General features: G+C 45.9%; 1 protein-coding gene across 5 annotated transcripts in view; it reads right to left on the bottom strand.

The window, feature by feature from the left end:
• The window catches only part of TEDC1 (tubulin epsilon and delta complex 1), a 69,207-nt gene extending 50,702 nt beyond the window's left edge, over window positions 1–18,505 (bottom strand). For 3 of the 5 annotated variants that reach the window (XM_068690853.1, XM_068690855.1, XM_068690856.1), the window contains exons 1-3: window positions 17,003–17,153; window positions 16,566–16,644; window positions 10,014–10,216 (exon numbers count right to left, since the gene is read on the bottom strand). In XM_068690853.1, coding sequence (XP_068546954.1) covers window positions 10,014–10,216; window positions 16,566–16,644; window positions 17,003–17,119 — 399 coding nt within the window. In that variant the 5' untranslated portion in view covers window positions 17,120–17,153. Of the gene's footprint in view, window positions 1–1,740; window positions 2,609–10,013; window positions 10,217–16,565; window positions 16,645–17,002; window positions 17,154–18,370 lie in introns of those variants that run through there. The other 2 variants (XM_068690854.1, XM_068690858.1) reach the window with 2 other exon arrangements.
• Between the last annotated feature and the right edge of the window lie 454 nt (window positions 18,506–18,959).

Below are 18,959 nucleotides of genomic sequence, written 5' to 3'. Positions count from 1 at the left end.
CCTTAAATGCAGGTTTCAGAGGGTGTGTATCTGTAACGGTGATCAAATAACCCCTAATACGTGTTTTAACCTATTGGCTCAGTTGACAATGCCTCTAACACAATGAGTGTTCCTATTATTTATAAGCACAAAACTGCTGGTCTGGTCACATAACAAAACGCATCAAGATTTGTTCCCTTCGTTCTATGGCTCAGATAAACACGTGCTATAAATCACAGCAGCACAGGGTTCATAAAGGGCTTTTCCTTTTAAAGGCACAGATTTGTCTTGAGAAAAAAAAAAAAAAAGAAGCAAGGAAAAGACCACCTCCTTTGCAGCAAGCCTAATGTCACTCTTTTTCCTCAGATGCTGTCAGCTTTAGCACCAAAAACCAAAAAGCACTGAGCTGTGGAGCACTGCAGGCCTAGCTACAGCACCTGCGCAGTGCAGATCACCTTGCCACCATCAGGTGAGGTTTGTGGACTATGAAATCATACAGATATGGTTACTGGGTTGGCCCTAAACACTACCCAAGCAGCTGGGTATTAGTACATCAGAGAAAACACACGTGTGAACAACACTAAAACACTGAAATAAGCAGCCAGCAAGCCACAGGGCCAAAGACAGAGCTCAGCACGTGACTCTGCCCTGCTCTCATAGCTGGGATTCCCAGACTGAAATATGCATTTCCCATCAATTACAGTTCAACTCCAACTCCCCTGGATTAGAGGCTTGAGAATAGCACAACTACTGCTCTCCTGGGGATTCGTTTAAGGAAGGAATGGCATTAGACTCAATTGCTTTGGCAGTAAAATGACAAACACCATGCAGAGCTAATTTTATAGTAGCAATCTGCCTTATTAATATTAAAATAAGCCAGCCAGCCAATGCATTTTTAACAGAAACTCTATTATTTATTCCACAAACTGCGCAAAAAATTTCCTTTTGCTATGAAATACTTAGCCTGTCATAAAGGTAAACAAGGTTAAAAAAAAAAGAGTCTTGCATATTATACTGTGACCTCAATTTCCAGAGCCATCTCCACAATCTAAAACTATTTACTGCTCTCCCAGTGCGAGAAAAATCACTAAAATACCAACCCAAGCTAGAGTCCTTGGTTCAAATATCACTGTGAATTTATCTAATCTATGCGGTAATTTGGGTGCACACCTGCGGTTCCTTCTGATTTACAGAAGTGCCTATTATTTAGGCAAAGCCACAACAAGGCAGGTACCCAGCGCTCTCAACAGCCTCCCCTCACTTGGATGCTCCACACCAGCTCCAGAGCCACTTACCAGAAGAGCTTTTTGCTTAGAAACTCTTTGCTGTAATTAACATTTCTCTGATTCTGTTTCAGAGAAGGAAGGCACGCGGACTCCAGCTACAGAACGATGCTTGCTGCAGGCTTGCAGGACAAATGCCACCTTATCACGTGTTGATACCGTGGTGCAGTGTTGGATTTTTGTCCCATTACACTGGTGATATCGCAGCAAACTGGATAACGTAGACTCAGCAGGGCACCTGTGATCAGCACAACTGTTAAGCAGCAGCTCGAATGAAGCCTCTCCATTTCACTCCCACTGCCTCACCCCAACAAACTTTTCTGCCCTAAACGTTCACGGTACTGCTATAAGAAGATCTCAATGCCTATTTACTAGCAAACTTGGAAAACTCAGCACAGGCCTGATAATAGCAACACGTATATATTCACCCAAGTTCTCTTCCAGCCCCTTCCTGAACTCCCAACCTGCCCACACTTACCCACACCTTAAGCCCAGGCCTCCTGTGGAGAAAGATGCAGGCAAATAACCAGCTAAACCCCATAACAAGTGCATGCTCCAGGACAGAGCAGAGCACCAGCCCAAGGAAGGCAGCTTACAAGCTACAAAACCTACCCAAGCTCATTAAATCAACTCTGGTTTACTCAGAGCTAAGAGCGTATGTTTAAAATCACTGCAAAGCACCCTAGAATTTAGTCTCTGACACAAGTTTTGCCCTCAGCATTCCTTCCCAGGCTATTTCAAGCCCAGTTGTTATGAAAAAAGATACCAGAGCATTCTCAAAACACTCGAATACACTTGTGGCTAGACAATGCAAAAAGAGTTAACACGGCCCTCGTGGGGCACTCTGCTGGGAAGTCAGATTCACAAAACACTGAGAAAAGCCACCAGATACAGAAGTACTTAGAAGAAAAGAATAAGGGGTGTGAGAAGGAAGGGTGTGAAAAAAGACACAGGAATATATCAATTTAATTCCTATTCTGTATATCCAAGCAAACAACTTTTATGCAACTTGCTCAGAGAAAGTAAAGATTAAGAAGTTTCCACTTATGGCAGAAATAAAGCCTTCCTCGCTGGTTTGAAATACAAAGCAACTCCGTGTTATTGGAAATGAAAGAGCAATTTCACCCGCAGCGGATGAAGATAAATTAAACAAGCACTTTGTCATATAAATAGTTCATCAAAGAACAACATAAGCATCAATGCGTTAGCAGAAATTGAGAAGGGAACATTTTCTGCACTGCTTGTTCCCTTTGAGATATGAGCATTTTAGGGACCTGGGACGGGGCTGACCTTGGTCTGTTCATACACTTTGAATAAACTCAACTCCAAAAATTGATTTAAAGTAAAAATCCCTTCCAGATTCAGGGGAAATCTTGAAGGGGAAAAAAAAAAAAAAAAAACAAAAAGAAAAGCACAAATAGTACTTCAAAGAAAACCCTGTATTGGGCAACTTACTTAAACTTCTACAGCTTCCCAACTCATAGAGAGCTCTTAATGCTTACAGATTCTTACATGAATGCAGCTACCATGCAGAACACACACCACACTGCCTTATTCTGCCGTGCACACTCGGAAGTGCAAAGGCCTGTGCTGCCTGCATTGCTGTGAAACAAGGCTTCGGCAGGGCCATCTCCCTGAGAGATGCTCTTCTGCAACGATGAGCTGCCATCTGTTGGTAAACGCAGGACCGCAGCAGGCTCTGGTTCATCCCCAGCTCACTGTAGCTTCTCCCCGTGATGCATCCAAATCCCTCCAAGGACCAGCTCTCTGCTTCTGTATCTGGACGGCCACCAAACCGCTTGCTGTTCTTCCCGTGGCGAAGCAGCTCTGCTGGAACCTGCTTAACCCAGGGATGTGTGCACCGAGCCTAATCCCCAGCTGACAGCAACCCTCGAGCATAGCAGCACAAAGCAGCAGCCGGTTAAACCCTCTAATGAGTGCTCCCACCCTCGTGCTCACTTCCACCCAAATTAATCCGTGCCTAGACACAAACTATTTACTCACGGGTGCTGCTCAAATCCTAGCTACCCTGCGCGTGCAGCCTGGCATCCCGGCGGTGGGAAGACGTGTGTCTACATCGCTCGCTGCAGGACTCGGGAGAGACAAAACAATCACATAAATCACAGCAATAAAGTGCTTATGCAAGCTTTTACTGAGAGCTCATTCCGAACTGCTCGTAATTCACACAATGGTTTTCATTTGACATAACATATGTTAATCAATGTAATTACATATCTTTAAATAGGGGAGAGGTGTTTTGTTTTGTTTTTTTTTAATTAAACACCATAGCCAGAAGTACCAGAGCATCAGACCCACCTTCCTGATACAGCCCTATATCTACCTGTGGGAGGGAAAACATGAAAAGGAACAACTCAAATACATGGATGCGAAAGGGGCAACGCTATTTTCATTAACAGCTCCATCAACATTAATTGGATTTCCTCCTAGACAAGGCAGGATGCAGACAGCTGTGCGCATGAGGACACAGGGATGGTGTAAGAAACCTCTCCCACGGGATGCACGCAGCAATTAGACACCCAGATATCCACAAACAGAAGTGCTCACAAAGTAGAAGCGATACAAATGACTGCTTTATGTATTCAGACAACACACAGAAGCCAAATTGCTGAACTAAACACCTGGTAAGGCAGCTCTAACCCACAGAATCCCACAGGGCTCAGTGAATGCAATACAGATAACGCCTTGCGCTGCACTTCTGCCTGAGGCTTTCTTTCCATGTCCATGCTCTCCTGAGGAAGAAGTGCTTTCCTTCAAAAGATCTTGCAGTGAGAGTTAACCCTTCTCACAGAAGTGGGACACCAGAAGTAGAGGGTGTTCCCATTTAAATCGAAAGGGCAAAGATAACCAGAAGGTACCAAAAGGTGCTGCCTGCTCCCCGCCACTGGAGGGCAGGAGAGACACCGAATAATTTTAACATTATTTGGCTTCCCCAGCACCCATTTTAGCAAAGGACACAGTACCAGCATCACCATGGCAAGGCTTCCCATGAGCACATCAGTCCTCATCTTCCTCTCAGCCTGTGAAAGCTCGAGGGGCTCTCAAAAAAAAGCTTACGAGCATATTCACTGTGTCAAACAAAAATAAACGTTGCTAACCGTAAGTTTTCCACTAGTCTCTAGCAAAAGTTAGGGGAGACAAATTCTGCAGAAGAAACTTCAGGGATCCTGTGCCCTCTATTTAGCTTTCCAGGTCTTTAAAAGTAGTGTACATTAACAGCTACTATAATAGAGCAACAGTAGTAGCAACAAGATAAATTGTGAGAGTTAGAGTAAGACAGGAGGTCAAACAGAACAGAAGTGTAAGCAAAGGGAATAGGGGAGGCAAATCAAAAAATGAGAGCTGACAGGCTAATATAGCCCATGAAAACACGGAAAGCAATTATGCTTCCAAGTCAGAATCAATAGGTTAATAAGATTCCCTCCTGTTCTCCACGCTGTAATAGGTTAAAAGGGAAAAAAACAGAAAAGTGCTGTTTTCTGACAGTAGGGTCAAAGGTGTCCTGGTTCTGTACTGGGGTGGGTGGTAACATCAAGCTGGGCTGCTCCGTTCACACTTCCATCTAGCTGTGTGGTTTATGGAGCAGCAGGGCCAGGCGAGACTTCTGGAAAAAAAAAGGGCATCCTGACAGCAAGATTAGAAATCAGGCAGAAGTCTCACACTATATTGGAAATAGCCAGCGAGCCAAGCTAGGCTGTGACAAACAAGAGATTAATCAAATTGCAAACCCAAGAGTCAGAAGGCACATTTAGTTTCATTTCCCCCCACACGAGAAGTAATGAAACCGAGTTCACTTTGGCGTGCTAGCGAGACACCCATGAATTCCAAGTACACCAGCCATAACAGCTCTATTTGTTGATTACCACGAATTCACAAAAGGGGAGGGGAGTCCAATTTCACACAGAGGGCAAGAAGCAGGCAGAGGGAATTACTGGAACCAAGAACAAGTGTTTGTACAACATAGCTTGGTGATAATGAGGGAAATAACATCATTACCCTCATCTAAAAACTCCACAGCCTCCACACATAATTAAATTATTGGGCACATAGATTAATTTCAGCTGTAGAAATAATACCAGCACAGGCCACATACCTCCACAGGAACAGAAGGAATGCATGCCCACAGAGCACTGCTATTATCTGCACAAGCCATTGCACAGATTTGGATAAAGCTGCGGTATTATCAGTAAAATTTAAAAAGCAAAGCAAAAATAAAATTAGTCAAATGCTGGATATGCTAAAGAGGCAGGTTTGTATCAATTATCTGCTTCCTAAAGAGACGGGGAGAGAGAGTGAGAACTCCACAGGTCTATTTTATAGGTTTAGTGAAGGACAGTTTTGGTGATGAGTGGCAGAGAAAAATAAATGAGCAATTGCACTTCCATTGTTATGGCCTTATACACAGGGTTCAGGCTTCACTGACACAGCTAGATGTTTATTTTATTCTATTTTGCCTTTGGCAGTGGGCAGCCAATGCTTCTACCAGATTTCTCTCAAGGTCCTCTCATTCTTTGTCTTCCTTCCTGGGAGAAGATCACCCAGACACTCTGCAAGAGATGCCTGGCACACAGTTTTGGTCAGCGACATGTCAGACTGCAAAACAAACACCTAAATTAGGCACAGAGACTCAGCACAACTAGCAGAATTCCTCCACAGGATGCAAGAAGCATGGTTTCATGGAAGTTTTCACCTATACCTCTTAGAATTAATGGGTTTGATTTGGAGAGAAGTGGTGGTTGCTGCCCGGCCTGGCAGCTGTAGAAGCACTGGATTTGTCTGTGAATTTTCACAACTCAAAACAAATTAAGAAAATCCACCACCAACCGCACAGGCACGAAACCAAGAGGAAGAATCTGCCTGGGAAAAGTCCATTATCTTGCCAAATTGAGCAGGACTTGTCACAGGTAGTTCTTTATGCAATGCTTTACAGGCTGGTTTTCAGATGTGGCGGTTTTGGGTCTGTTTTTAAACTTTCCCCAGCAGTCTAGGATTTTCATATGGAATCCATGAACAGCACCTGAGAGTATTCCTCACGTACGTGACTACCAAAAGCAACAAAAGATGCCACATCCAACATTGGACTGCACAGATCCAATATCTCTGCAGTGCTTATTTGAGACAGAAGTCCACATAGGGTGTAAAAAGCCTTTCAAGGCAGTGTCCATCTACTAATCACTCATATTTTAAGGCCACAAAAACAGGTGAGAATGCCCAGGTAGACTTCTATATGTGTGCCTCCAACTCAGACTGCACTCAAGTCTTTACAGGACTGATAGAACTAGGGACTTTTTATCTTCTTATATATTTAAAGGAGTTGACTAATGCAATATTTGAACTTTTCACCTACCACCGCTGGTGTCATCAACCTGCTGACAAACCCATACAGTAAATATAAAATGGACTTGAGCCACAGGTGGAAGGGGCAGCATGTCCCCCAGTCCTGCCAGCTGGTGCATCCTGCAGGAGGAACATCACGCCTGGCTCAGCAGAGACGCTGCAGCACTGCCCTTGTAAAAACAGGAGCTGGAGGCCATGTGAGACAAGGTGCCCTGAAGGATTCTCCTAACACATCAAAGCCGTCAGCCCGTATAATCACCCCAGGTTACTAACCGTACCTGTCCTTACCAATAACTACCCTCAGGATTATTATTTTTTTTAATTATTTCAGACACACTAAGCACTACCTCCTAGCATCCTAACCCTTTCATCATGCTTTTACCGTTGTTTAGCTCATACTTTTAGAAATCACTTAACTTTTGACTCTGAAGATCTAAGTGCCTGTAAAATTAAGCTTGTTGGATGCCTTCCCGAGCTCAGGATCTTAAAGCTCTGAATCCCTTGCAGCGGCTGAGCTCAATGTCCATCATGTGTCATGAATACCCTTGTCCCTCTATAAATAACTGGCCTGAAATCCTTCAGATGGAAGTGTTCAATTTGCAGGGGGGAAAAAAACTGTGTTGCTAAGGAACTGCAGAGAAGAAAAGGCCATAGAGAGGTAATCTGAAATGAAATGAACGGAATTAATTTAATTGGCCCTTGATATGTTGGGTATTTGGCATATTATCAGCAATTTAGCTGCCTGTAAGCTTTGTTTCCAACATAGCCCGAAAGAATAGTCCTCACTGCATCCTTAATTTTGGGATTAGCTGCATTCTCTCCTCTTCATACAAAAGAGCCTGTCCACATCTGTGGATTTACAACAAAATTTTAAAAGCAAGCCACATGCACGTCAGCTGAACTACAGCTATGCCTACAGTTCTTGAGGCTCCATGTTTTTAGATGAAGACAAAGGGGAAGGATTTTCTTCACATTTAGTCTCTCTAGTAGACCAACAGATGTGCTTTCCTGGTAAGTACTGGCTTCCATGCTTTGCTGATTTTGGCAGAGATCTCGGCAGTGCACAGAATCAAATAGTATTTCAAGGATTTTTTGTTTTGCAACATTTTCATTTCACGAAAATATTTTCAATTGTTTATAATACGTTTTAAAAAGGGCTCCATGTGGTGGAACATTTTTCAGGCTCTTTCTCAGCTGAGAGCTTCAGTTGTTTTAAAAAAAGAAACCGAAATGCTCTTTAAGACCGATCTTTCTCTAGAGAAAATTTTTCTAGTTGTCCTGCCTTTTCCTTCAATTTACTCAAATAGAAGAGAGTTGCAATTGTAGAGACTGTATCTCTGGCATGTTTAGAAATGTCTGTACAATCTGTTATGCATCTTCCAACACTCCAGTTTAAGTACCAGAAAAGCCTGGTATTTAACATTCAGAGTCAAAATTGCAGCACTTCAGTTGTTCAAGCTGTACTTTAACTTACCAGATATCAGGTCTCAAAGTGACAACCTCACCTTCCTTCCTTCCTTCCTATGATTTTAGGGGGTTAAAACATTGTCTGACCAATGAGCGGGTACCAAGGAAGGTATCCCACAAAGTAACACAACAATAGCTATCACACTTTTATTCAAACAGACTTTCCTGAGTGGAATACAAGGAACTGATTCATTTCCATTAGAAGGTGTGTGACCCACCTATCTTCTAGTTCACACCCATCATTATCTCCTGAACTGCGCACTTCTAGATCTTCACTTGCTCAGGTTTTACTGGTCAATTGGATTGGTTTTGTAATTATCAACCAAAAGATAAGGTATCTCCCTGAAAATTCGGTTTAACTGCCTCGTGATACCGAATCTCAAAGCACGCTGTTTACATGTCCTCCACCACTACAACCTATTATTTCTTTCCTTAATAGCAACTGTTTTTGTAAGTTTTATTACTTGCAAGTTTTATAATGAAAACACTCTAGGTGAACACCAAAGAATACAATACAACAAGCCTTACATACATACACTAACTCCAACTCCCAGTTTATAAACTTTTTTGTCTGAGCTACCAAAAAAAAATAATCCAGACCTATAAACACTGTTTTGGACAATTATTGGAAAAAAAGAACATGAAATATGTATTTTTTTGAGAAACACAGGTGGAGCAGATTACAATTGACGCAAAAGGAACAGCAATAAATTGCTTAATGCCTCTCCATGTGGGCATATGAGATAACATTCTTGTACCATAGTTACTTCAGCTTATTTTGGAAAAGGCAAAACTTAGTCCTTCAGAGAAAACAGTGTATGTACTGCCCTATTTCCTGAATTCATGTTGCTACTACACTTCATTCGTCCCTTTTTTGTAATAGAAATCAAGGATCAGAAAAAAAAATCTCTGCTATCACAAAACAAAAAGCAAGAAAAAACAAGAAGCTTAAAGTAAAAGCATCTTCACGAGTGTGTTTCTCCTAAGGTCTTCAGGTGCCCTTCTCAGCACCAGAGGGCACCAGCACTCACACCCAGCACACCAGGCACCACCTTGCAGCTCTTCTGCTCCCTTTTTTGTGCAGCAATTGGAGTGTAGTTAAGTGTGGTCTGTTTTCCCAAAATACTGCTCGTAAGGTTGTTACAGAAATGACTCTTCCCTTTAAACTGTTTTCCATTTAGCAACCATCTATATAGTAACACGTGCTCTTAAACACACAGGATGGGTTCTAACAGCAGTTATCCTTGATCCGTGTTATAACATGGACTTGGGGCTTTTTCTTTTTGCCTTTCCCCCACCCCGATCATGTACACTGCAGCTGAAATAGACACACAGCTATCCACACGTTACTTCAGACCAGGCTTTCTGTATGCCAACATCTTTTTACTGATGGAAACACAACTGTATACCTCGTTATTCTCTCAAGGAAGCTACAAGATCATTAGTTACCCCAAGTAACTAATGTCATTAGTTACCCCAAGATGTTTTCTTTACGTTCTGTTTGCTTTAGGATTACTTGCTTTACCCTGTGCCAACAGACCCAGCATTCACAGCTCATCTGTTTGCCTACCTCCACTTCCATGCCCACAGCCTGGACGCAGAGATCAGTGCCGTGCACTTACCTGCAGTCCTCCTAACTGGTCTCATCTATACTGCAAGGAAAAAAAGTAATCACAGCATTCACTCAGGGAGGGGAGTTTGAGAAAGAGAAGGAATCCAGATCACCTGCACACAAAGTTTAGGAAGGGAATGAAAACAGGTTCCAGCTGCTGGCCCCTGCAGCTTTTTTTTACAAAGCTAGAATAAGGCGTTTATTTTTAAGGGCACCACGACACCACACACTGTGCACTACACACTAATGATAACACGGCTTCTGTCACAGAACATTACTTAGGGGTGGACGAGGTGGAAGGACACAAACAGGCTCACCATGCACACAGAGGTTTCATCTCCAGTCCTCACTCTGTTCCGAGCCAAGAGCCGTTCCAAGAGGCTGATCCTGTGCAGCAGCCAGGAAAATGCCAGCAGCAGCTCCCGGCTACCTGCTGAGCCATCGGAGGGGAGCCGATGGAGCTCTGGTCTGCCATAGCCCTGGTACCACAGCGCCGACTTCACAAACCTAATTTGGGTATCTGAAAAGAAGAAAACAATCACGAATAACACACTGTGCTACTCAATGCGTTCACCCATTCAGTTCCAGAAACTGTTGCTCTGAGAATAAGATTTTTAATTTAGCCTAAGGTTAATGGAAAGCAGTGGAGAGCAGGGTTTGGTACTTTATTCGACAACTGAGAAAGGAAAGTGGTAACAGGTAAGAGATTTCCTTATGCTGTCCCACTCTGACCTACAGAAATTACTGCTAAGGGAAATGAAAAATTCAGAGTTGAGATCAAGGCTTCGTGGAGATTAACAAAAGCAAAAGAGGTAAATAGCCACCCTCGCTTTACCAGGACTCCAATCCACCTATTCATTTTTTATGAGCCACCAAGCATCCCATGAATTAGTAAATACCTCGAGTCACTTGACTCCTGAGCGAAACTGGAATTTAGAGATAGGAGTTTCGCAGCCTGCTGCAAATCTCTAAGCAGCAGTGGGCAGGCAGAGATAACGCAGCACACCACGCTGCATACCAGCCTGCACGGGCTACTTAGTGCTCAGGAACGCTGCAATCCATATTCCTTCACACCAGCAAATTTTACCTGACAGCTACGAGATAGGCGCTACAGAACTGTGAAATACAGATGAAAGAGAGATAAAATTATTATACAAACAGGTTCTGGCCAGGAAGCTTCCACTCTGTACCAGGCAAAGTCGTTGAAACTGTAATAAAGAACATAATTAGGGGCCACAACGATAACCAGTATATGCTGGGGAAGAACCAACAGCTGCTGTAGAAGTAAGTCCTGCTGAAAAAGCTGCTGGAGTTCTGCAAAGGCAACACCAAACGAGTGGTTAAAGATTCAACTGATGCAGGATATTTAGGCTTCCCAGAGGCATTCAACTAGCAGAAAGAAACTAAGCCAGTAGGGTGAGCTTGCACCAACAAGTTACTAGCAGGCAAGAATCAGAGGGTGGGAAGACGCGGTGGTTTCACAAGAGGGCTCTGAGCTAAACCTCTGCCGTCCAACTCAACGTGACAAGGACGATACGAGAGCGACAGAACGATTGGCGCTGACGTGCAATTACTCTGTAGGAAGGAATGCAAGCTGATAACGAAAAGCCTGGACTCGCTGCGTTCTGTGATTTGAAAACGACAGATAAAATTCCTTTAAAAATGAAAAATGATGCACACAATGGGAAAAAACAATCCCAACTTTTCTGACGTGGCAACAGGCTTGGAACGGACCACTGCCGTCAGGAACACAATTTTGGTTTATACAATTTTCCTGACAATATAACACTCGACCCTCTATATATCCAAAAACAACCAAATGCAAGAAATCTGAAAAGGAACCTAGACAGAACACAGAAGAACATTATCTGTCTATACCCACAATGACCTCATGTCTCAAACTCTCGGTGCTATTTCATTTCTTCAGCCCCAAAAGGACCATGAAAGATTTGGAAAAAGGTAAGAGAAAGGATAAGTAAGATCACAAACCCAGAACAGCTTCATTTTAAGAAATGACCACACAAGCAAAGAAAAGACTGAGAACGAGTATGACAAAACTCTTCAAAGCAAAGCCATGCCCTCTGGTTTGGGAAGCCTACAATATAAATTACTGGAGGCTGAAAGACTTAACTCCTGGAAGCGTCCCTGTGTGCTTGTTCTGTCCTTTGCCCTGGGCATCCATTTTTGATGGCTGTCACTATTGGACAGAGCTGGAGGAAACTTCAGTTTGATCCAGCTCAGGCACTCTTACAAGGTAAGGAGAAAAGCTGCTCTCCTTTTCTAGTGTGATGCTTCAGCATCTTTGTAATGCTCCATGTAGAAGGTACACACACACCAACAAAGCACAAGCCTCAAGCAATCAGGGACTGTCACTGCTGTCCTTAATTAACATACTCATTCATCACGTTACATACTCATTTGCCTGCTCCTTGGCCACTTGTGCTAAGAACATCCCTCAGCAGCCCCACGCGCTGTAATCATTCTTTTGTCTAGCACTGACTGCTGAAGCTCAAGAACCACATCACAACTGACTTCAAAACAAAAATGAGAAAAACAATACTGCTCTCAGAAGGAATTGGTTAATTATAAGAGGCTCTCACAGTGAAAAGAGAGGCTTGATTTGCAAAATGCTAAGGGAGTCTCATCTACTGAAAATAACACAAAGCCAAGACAGAACGAGGAGCTGTAACCTGACTTGTGCTGGTAATCCTACAGGAGCAGGGCACTGCTGCAGCTCTGCTGAGGCTGGAAGGAGCTGGTGGTCACCAGCCATCGAGCTCCTTGTGCTTTGACAAAACAGAGAAGGTGTGTTTGAGATTGAAGAGCACAAGAGTGCTCTCAAAACTAACGAAAAAACATCAGGAGCGTTATTAAGCAGGCAACGTGAGGTGCAGAGCTACTAAATTTTTGCTGGGCTGGTGTTCTGCAGGGCACAGCTTCTGCACAGATGTGTGACAATTGTTTTTACACCTAGCCTGCTTTGGCACCACAGACAAAAAGGAAACCCAAACCTCTAAATGACTGTTTGCTCTTGCTGGAGAACCTGTGAATATTAAAAAACAAGCAGCTTCCCAGCATGATGGTGGCAGAGATGCCCAGGGCTTGCTCACAGCCTTGCCATAGACACACACTCCAATCACACGTACAGGAGAGCACTCGGATCTTAAGAGGTTTTATTTTGATCACTACTGAACATTCTCACATTGGCTGGATTTTCATGCTGCCCTTTCCTTTTCCTTACACATTTGTCTTTGTCAAGAAAGGAACAGCTGTAACAGGCTCAGGCAGAAACCCTCCAAGAGGAAGATCAGTACCTACTTTCCCTCTTTCTCAAAGCACAGAAGTGAGACGTGCTGCCATCTGCAGTTCAGGAATCACCTATCAAAGAGACAGCATAGGGCAAGCAAGGGTTTTGTTTGTTCGTTTTTTCCCCTCCCTTTTTCGTCATTTCCCTTCCCATGGCAGATCACTTGGGACCAGATCCACCAAGGCAGTTTGCCACCTGAATTTCTCTGTTGCTCTGGTTCTTTATCTCCCATTTTCAGCTCTCTCTCTGCAATATGATGCCCTCCTACAAGAAGGTATGAGTGGTGCGGGCATCAGGCAGGAATTGTGGGCAAGTGGTCCAGGCATGGATCTGGGACAGGGGCTCAGAGAGTCACAGAGCCTTTCTAGAAAGCCTAAATGACCTTACAGAAGTCACTCGGTTCTCCTCATCTCCACAACGCTCTGCCTTGTAAGGGCACAGCCCTGAGATAAGTGGCAGTGGAGGCTATATAAGTACCAAAGAACAAGATGGATTCTTCCAAAACATGCAGCCAAGAGAGAGCAAAAACATTGCGCAGATAAGCAGATAATGCCAGTCACTCGAACACCTTCTCTTTGCCAACATTTTCTTCCAGCATTTTATTAGGATTAGGCAATCCATATAGAAAGACCCACTCAGTCTTTCCAGCTAATTCCTTTCTGTGTGCACGTTATTTATAAGAACATGTTCAGCACATAAAACCAAGCTGTGGATGAACCTCACGGTTCAGTTCTCTTAAAACTGTACTCCAGCTGTGCTCTTCTGCTTTATGACTCCCACAAAATGTCTCAGTGAATCACAAGATTTTCAAATAAGGGTTAGGCATTGGTCTAGCAAGCTAAGAGGGAAAGAAACTAAATCAAGTACAAGAACAGACAGATACGTAACTTCACACACTCGGACAAGAAGCACCTGCAGAGGTAGTGGCTGCTGCAGAAGATAATTTTCCACTTTTTTTGTCAAACAAAAACATATTGCAGCTCCAGACCTCTTTCTTATACTAAAAAAATGGAGTTGCAGCACCAGAAAAGGAACATCTCCTCCAACTATCGAAATGCACATTGCACTGCTACCTGGTGTGGCGTTAACCAGGTCCCTCAGTCCTCAGCCTCTGTGAAGAAAGAGCAACGTGAAGCCACTAATTGTGACTTGCTTCATCAGTAAAGTCGTGCTCAGAGTGCCACTGCACAGCTTGCTTTGTCTTGAACTCCACTAATGAGAGATCCACTGCTCCGACACGCTGCAGTGGCTGGAGTGCATTAAATGCTTCCCACCGCAGTTTAGGATGAGCGCTTTGTACTATAGGAAGAAAAAAATTCTTCCGAAATAAGAAACCAAAATATTTGCAGAATTTTATAGCCACTGACTGAAAGACTTCAGCAGGGTTTCTGGGTTATTTTTGCAAGAATGCAATACTTTAAAACATCAATCTGTGGGGATTTTCTTCTACGTGATTTTTCAAATATTTTAGGTTTTGCCAGTGGGGCTGTAAAATTTATCACTCATTTAAAAAACATAATGCAGAATGTTTTTCTAAACAGCCTCACATTACACCAATAAAAAGGGAATGACCATTCAAAGCAAATCGTAATCTTCTCTAAAACTCATTTATGTAACAGAACTGAACCTAACAAAAGCTATTAACTTGAAACAGAAATACACCCTGGGAGTGCAACTTGGAAAGCCACTTTAAAAGGGTTTCCCAAATTAAAGGAACAATTCTTACGTGAAAATCTGTCCTTTTCCATGAGGCTAAATCTGCAAGAGCATTCTGTCCTTACAACGCACTGCTTTATCCTAGCATCTCATGAGCACAAGTGGCCCACCATCTTACACGCTGTCCTTGAAACACAAGCCTCGCTTTACAGAGTAAAGAAAAGAACCACTGTAGCCCTGGCAACACGCACAGACTACAGACCAAAACTTTAACAAGTTTGCCAAACTTTGGAAAAAACTTTTGTCCTAAAAAAAAGTAAGGTTTTTGTTTGAAAAAACAAGCACAAGACCATTTGAATGCGGCTTCTTTTCCAAAAAGCTGTTCCAATGGCTATGCACACAGCAACCCTCGTACTGGGTTCACAGCCCTCCTCTGGGATACAGCAAGTGCTTGTGCTGGTTTTTAGCTAAGATAATTAAAAGGTTGTATAAAACCAGCAAAGAAAAGCAAGCCTGATCCAGGGACTAAAGCTCTAGACTTGAATTAGAGAAATCTGTTTCAATTCCTTGCTGTTCTACAGGGTCCCGTACAGAGCTGAGAAAGTTATTTAGTCCTTAATGAAGTGGAAAACTTGGTCTTTCCATGAAATAAATGCATGAAAGACCACAATTGCTCCAAAGGTGGGACAGACAGTGAAATATTGATCCTATTCACAGCAGGCAACTCACTCACCTGACAATCTACCAGCAACAACTGGGTTTGCTCTCTCTGGAGTCAGCAACCTGCCACATGCATCCAGGAATCCTGTCTCCGAATGCTGCTAGCTATTAGTACGGAAGCAGCCAGGATTCAATGAGATTGCAACCTCACAAAGCTGCTGTGGACAGCCAATAAATTGACTTACCAAACAGTCGCACACAGCAGACTGCGGATGAGCAGAAAAAGAAGGACAGCTGAATGAAAAGTAGCAGTCCTGTCTGTAAGAGAACCATGCCAATTCCCTGCTGAGCTACCAGCAAAACCACACAGGTGCTGCCCCACATTCCTTGAAACGTATCAGCCACAATGACCAGCCTTTTTTTTTTAAAAAAAAAAAAAAAGAATGTTTCCAGAGACATCAGTTTCCCAGCTCTTCAGGGGCTTAAACATATATTTTTTTTTCTTTCAGCTTTTGTGGACTGATTTTAAGCGGTTTTGGTGTGAGGAGATCTCTACCCATCAGAGATGATCCTTTCCTCCTGCACTGAAAGGGCTCTGAATCCTGGAGTGGAGAGGGAAACCTGAAGAGTAGTGTCAAATTTGGAATAGCACGTATTTAAGAAATAATTAGTGCTCTATCACTGTGAGAAGCCAGCCTTTATACAGCTTCTCTCTGCAGTAGAGGCCCCATCCAGAGATATTTATGGTCCCTCTAAAATACTCATATGCATTTTTATTTTGTTGTTTTGTCTAGAACTTCATTCTATAACATTGTCTTCATGGTTCATATGTTAAAATTCATTGCCCTGACATAGGACTTGATAGTAAATTAACCATAATATCATGTACCACATGCAGAATGGGGAAAGAACAGATCATGGGGCACATAAATCTATTTCTGTAATTATCTCTGCAGACTCTCAGAATACGTAAGGACATCACAGAGTTTTACCTGCAGTGAAACGTCTAAGGGAAGGAAGCAAGAGACCCTAGCAGACACAAGAACATCCCATTTTCCTGGATACCAGGACCAAACAAGAGCATACCCGTCTCACATTTGTGATAAAACAGCGAGGGCCAGTGGCATATACTAGTTGTTCAGAAGGGTGTGCTCCTTAGAGAGAGTGACTTGCCAGAAAAAAAGGTGCTAAAACACCAGCCCTAGCAGTTCCCCAGGACAGACAGAAACCGGGCAGCCACGGTTACCTATGGCATCAGCCTCGCTCCACTTGCCTCCGTGGATTTGTTTCAGGAGAGCATAGAGCAGCCTCCAGAAATCCAGGGTCTGCAAAAGAACGAGAGGAACAGGGGGAGATCAGCACACCAAAAAATATAATCCACCAACAGATTCAGCCTTAAATAAGCACTAAAGCCTGTAAATGAGCATCAGGGGTGGCTCGGGGGGGGGGCACCCCTGTCCCACGCAGGGCTCGGCTGCCTGATGAACGCTACCTAGGGGCAGGTGCATGTGGGAAGGGATGGCGGTGCAGGTCACACACAGCCCAGCACCGCTTCTTTTTATCCCAGAGAGGGCTGTATCTGCTCCACCACCACCACCACAGCACCCCCAGAGCTGCTGTCACCCCCATGGGCTTCACAGCCGGGAGGCAGAGGGCGACGGAGCTCCCCCCACCCGGCCTCACCGCCTGAGGCCGGTCCAGCTTGGCCCGGCGCAGGGCTTCGGGCACCAGGCGGGCTCGGGGCGGCATTGCCCGGCACAACGCCCCCACAGCCCCCGGCAGTGCCCGGCCCCCCGGCATGGCCCCGACCCGTCCCGCTGCCGAGCCCGGCCCCTTCCGCACCATGGCCCCGTCCCTTCCGCGGCTCCCCCCGCAGCGCCCCCCGCAGCCCCGGAGGAGCCCCCCGGGTGCTGAGGGGTCCTGGGGGGGCTCGGGGGGGACGGGGGGAGGTGGTGCGGGTAAAACGGGCTGGGCACATTGAGGTGAATGAATGTTGGGAGCTGTCGCTAGCAGGCTGGAGCGCAAAGGGGATTAAAACGCCTTCCCCGCAGCCAGCCTCTGCTGCCTGCTCCCCCGTGTGGTGCTGGGGAATGGCAGCTGTGGTGCTTCTCCATCGCCCCTTCATGCTCGCTCCCTGCCCCTGCTCCCCTCCTTCCATCCTTCCCTCATGGGCTGCCCACAGGCAGCAGCTCCTCAAGCACTGCTCCCACAGAGCCCCATCCCACAGGGTCCATCCCTCAGGAGCAAACTGCTCCAGCACATGGCCCCCATGGGCGGCAGCTCCCCCCAGACCCCCTGCTCCTGCGTGGGCTCCTCTCCATGGGCTGCAGCGTGGAGATCTGCTCCATGTGGGACCCATGGGCTGCAGGGGGACATCCTGCTCCACCAGGGGCCATCCCTGCGGCTCAGCTGCTTCCAAACCCTCGCCACATTCACCCAACACAGCGCCCTGCCACCCTGGTGCCGGGCCCTTGTGGTGCTTCTCCATTGCCCAGAGCCTCAGTGGAGCTGGGCAGCCTGCCTTCCCCTCCCTGCTGCGGCCTTCAGGAGGGAGAGCCTTCATGTGGAGCTGATGTCTCCCAGTGCCCCATCCCCACACACATCCCTTGCAATGAGCCTAGCTGATAACAGCGGCAATGAAACCCCAGGGTTTGGCCTCTGCGGGGAGAAGCCCGGGATGCTTGCCCTTCAGGGAGGCCTCCACCGCCTCCCCGATCTCTCAGCTCCCCTGGCGCCAGGCGGGGATTGGGGTGGCGGTGCCATACAGAGCCGGAGGCATTTTGCACACAGCAGTGTCAGTTCGGGTCGTTTCCGCCCCAGGGTGACTCAGCCGGGGCCGAGGCCGCATGTTTGCTGCCGTGCCATGGCAACCCACCGCCGTGACGGCCGTGTCCCATTGCCTCACGCGGATTGTATGCGATAAGGCTGTGGCACATCTCCACGTGCCACGGCTTCCTAGCAGCACCTGGATGCCATGGGAAGTCACTCTCTGACCCTGCAAGAACACCCCGTTTGCTTTTTAAAGCTTTTTTTTTTATTATTTCTACCCACCCGAAGCGCAGGTGGCAGGCAGCCTGTTTCTCGCCAGGCCCCCGGGCTGTGCATCCAGCCGTGCTTCCCATGCTCCGCCACCGCCCGGCAGCTCCTCTCCTCCTCCCTTCTCCTCCCTGCAGCATCCACAGCTCCGCAAACGCCCCGGCAGAGAGCAGCTGGCTCTCCTGCCCCTTCCCGGGTGGCCGCAGCATTTCACACCCTCAGCATTTCACAGCAGATGAAGTGGGCTGCATTGTTTCCTGCTGCAAGCGCTTACAGCTCCCTCCCTGCGCGCTCCCAGCTCTTTTCCACACGCGCTGCCTCCCCTCGCTGCGACGCCAGGTTGATCTGAGCGGGCTGGCAGTGTTGCAGCATCGCAGCCGGGAGCAAAACGAGCCCGGCCAGGGAGGAGGAGCAGCAGCAGCAGATGTGGGAATGGGGTCGCAGAGGAGGAGACAGCTGGCGAGGCGCAGGCGGCGCGAGGGATGCCGGTGTTGCTGGGGTGGCCGGCACACATTTAGCAGGCTGCTTCGCCTCACACAACAGCTACAGATCTACAGGCCCCTGGGAGGGACCATAATAGTTGCACGAATGCCCTAAGGCAGGT

This window comes from Anas acuta, chromosome 8, assembly GCF_963932015.1.
Source record: "Anas acuta chromosome 8, bAnaAcu1.1, whole genome shotgun sequence".
NCBI classification, from domain to species: domain Eukaryota; kingdom Metazoa; phylum Chordata; class Aves; order Anseriformes; family Anatidae; genus Anas; species Anas acuta.
The sequence above is the reverse complement of the archived record's forward strand: the minus strand, read 5'-3'. Positions and strand labels throughout refer to the sequence as shown.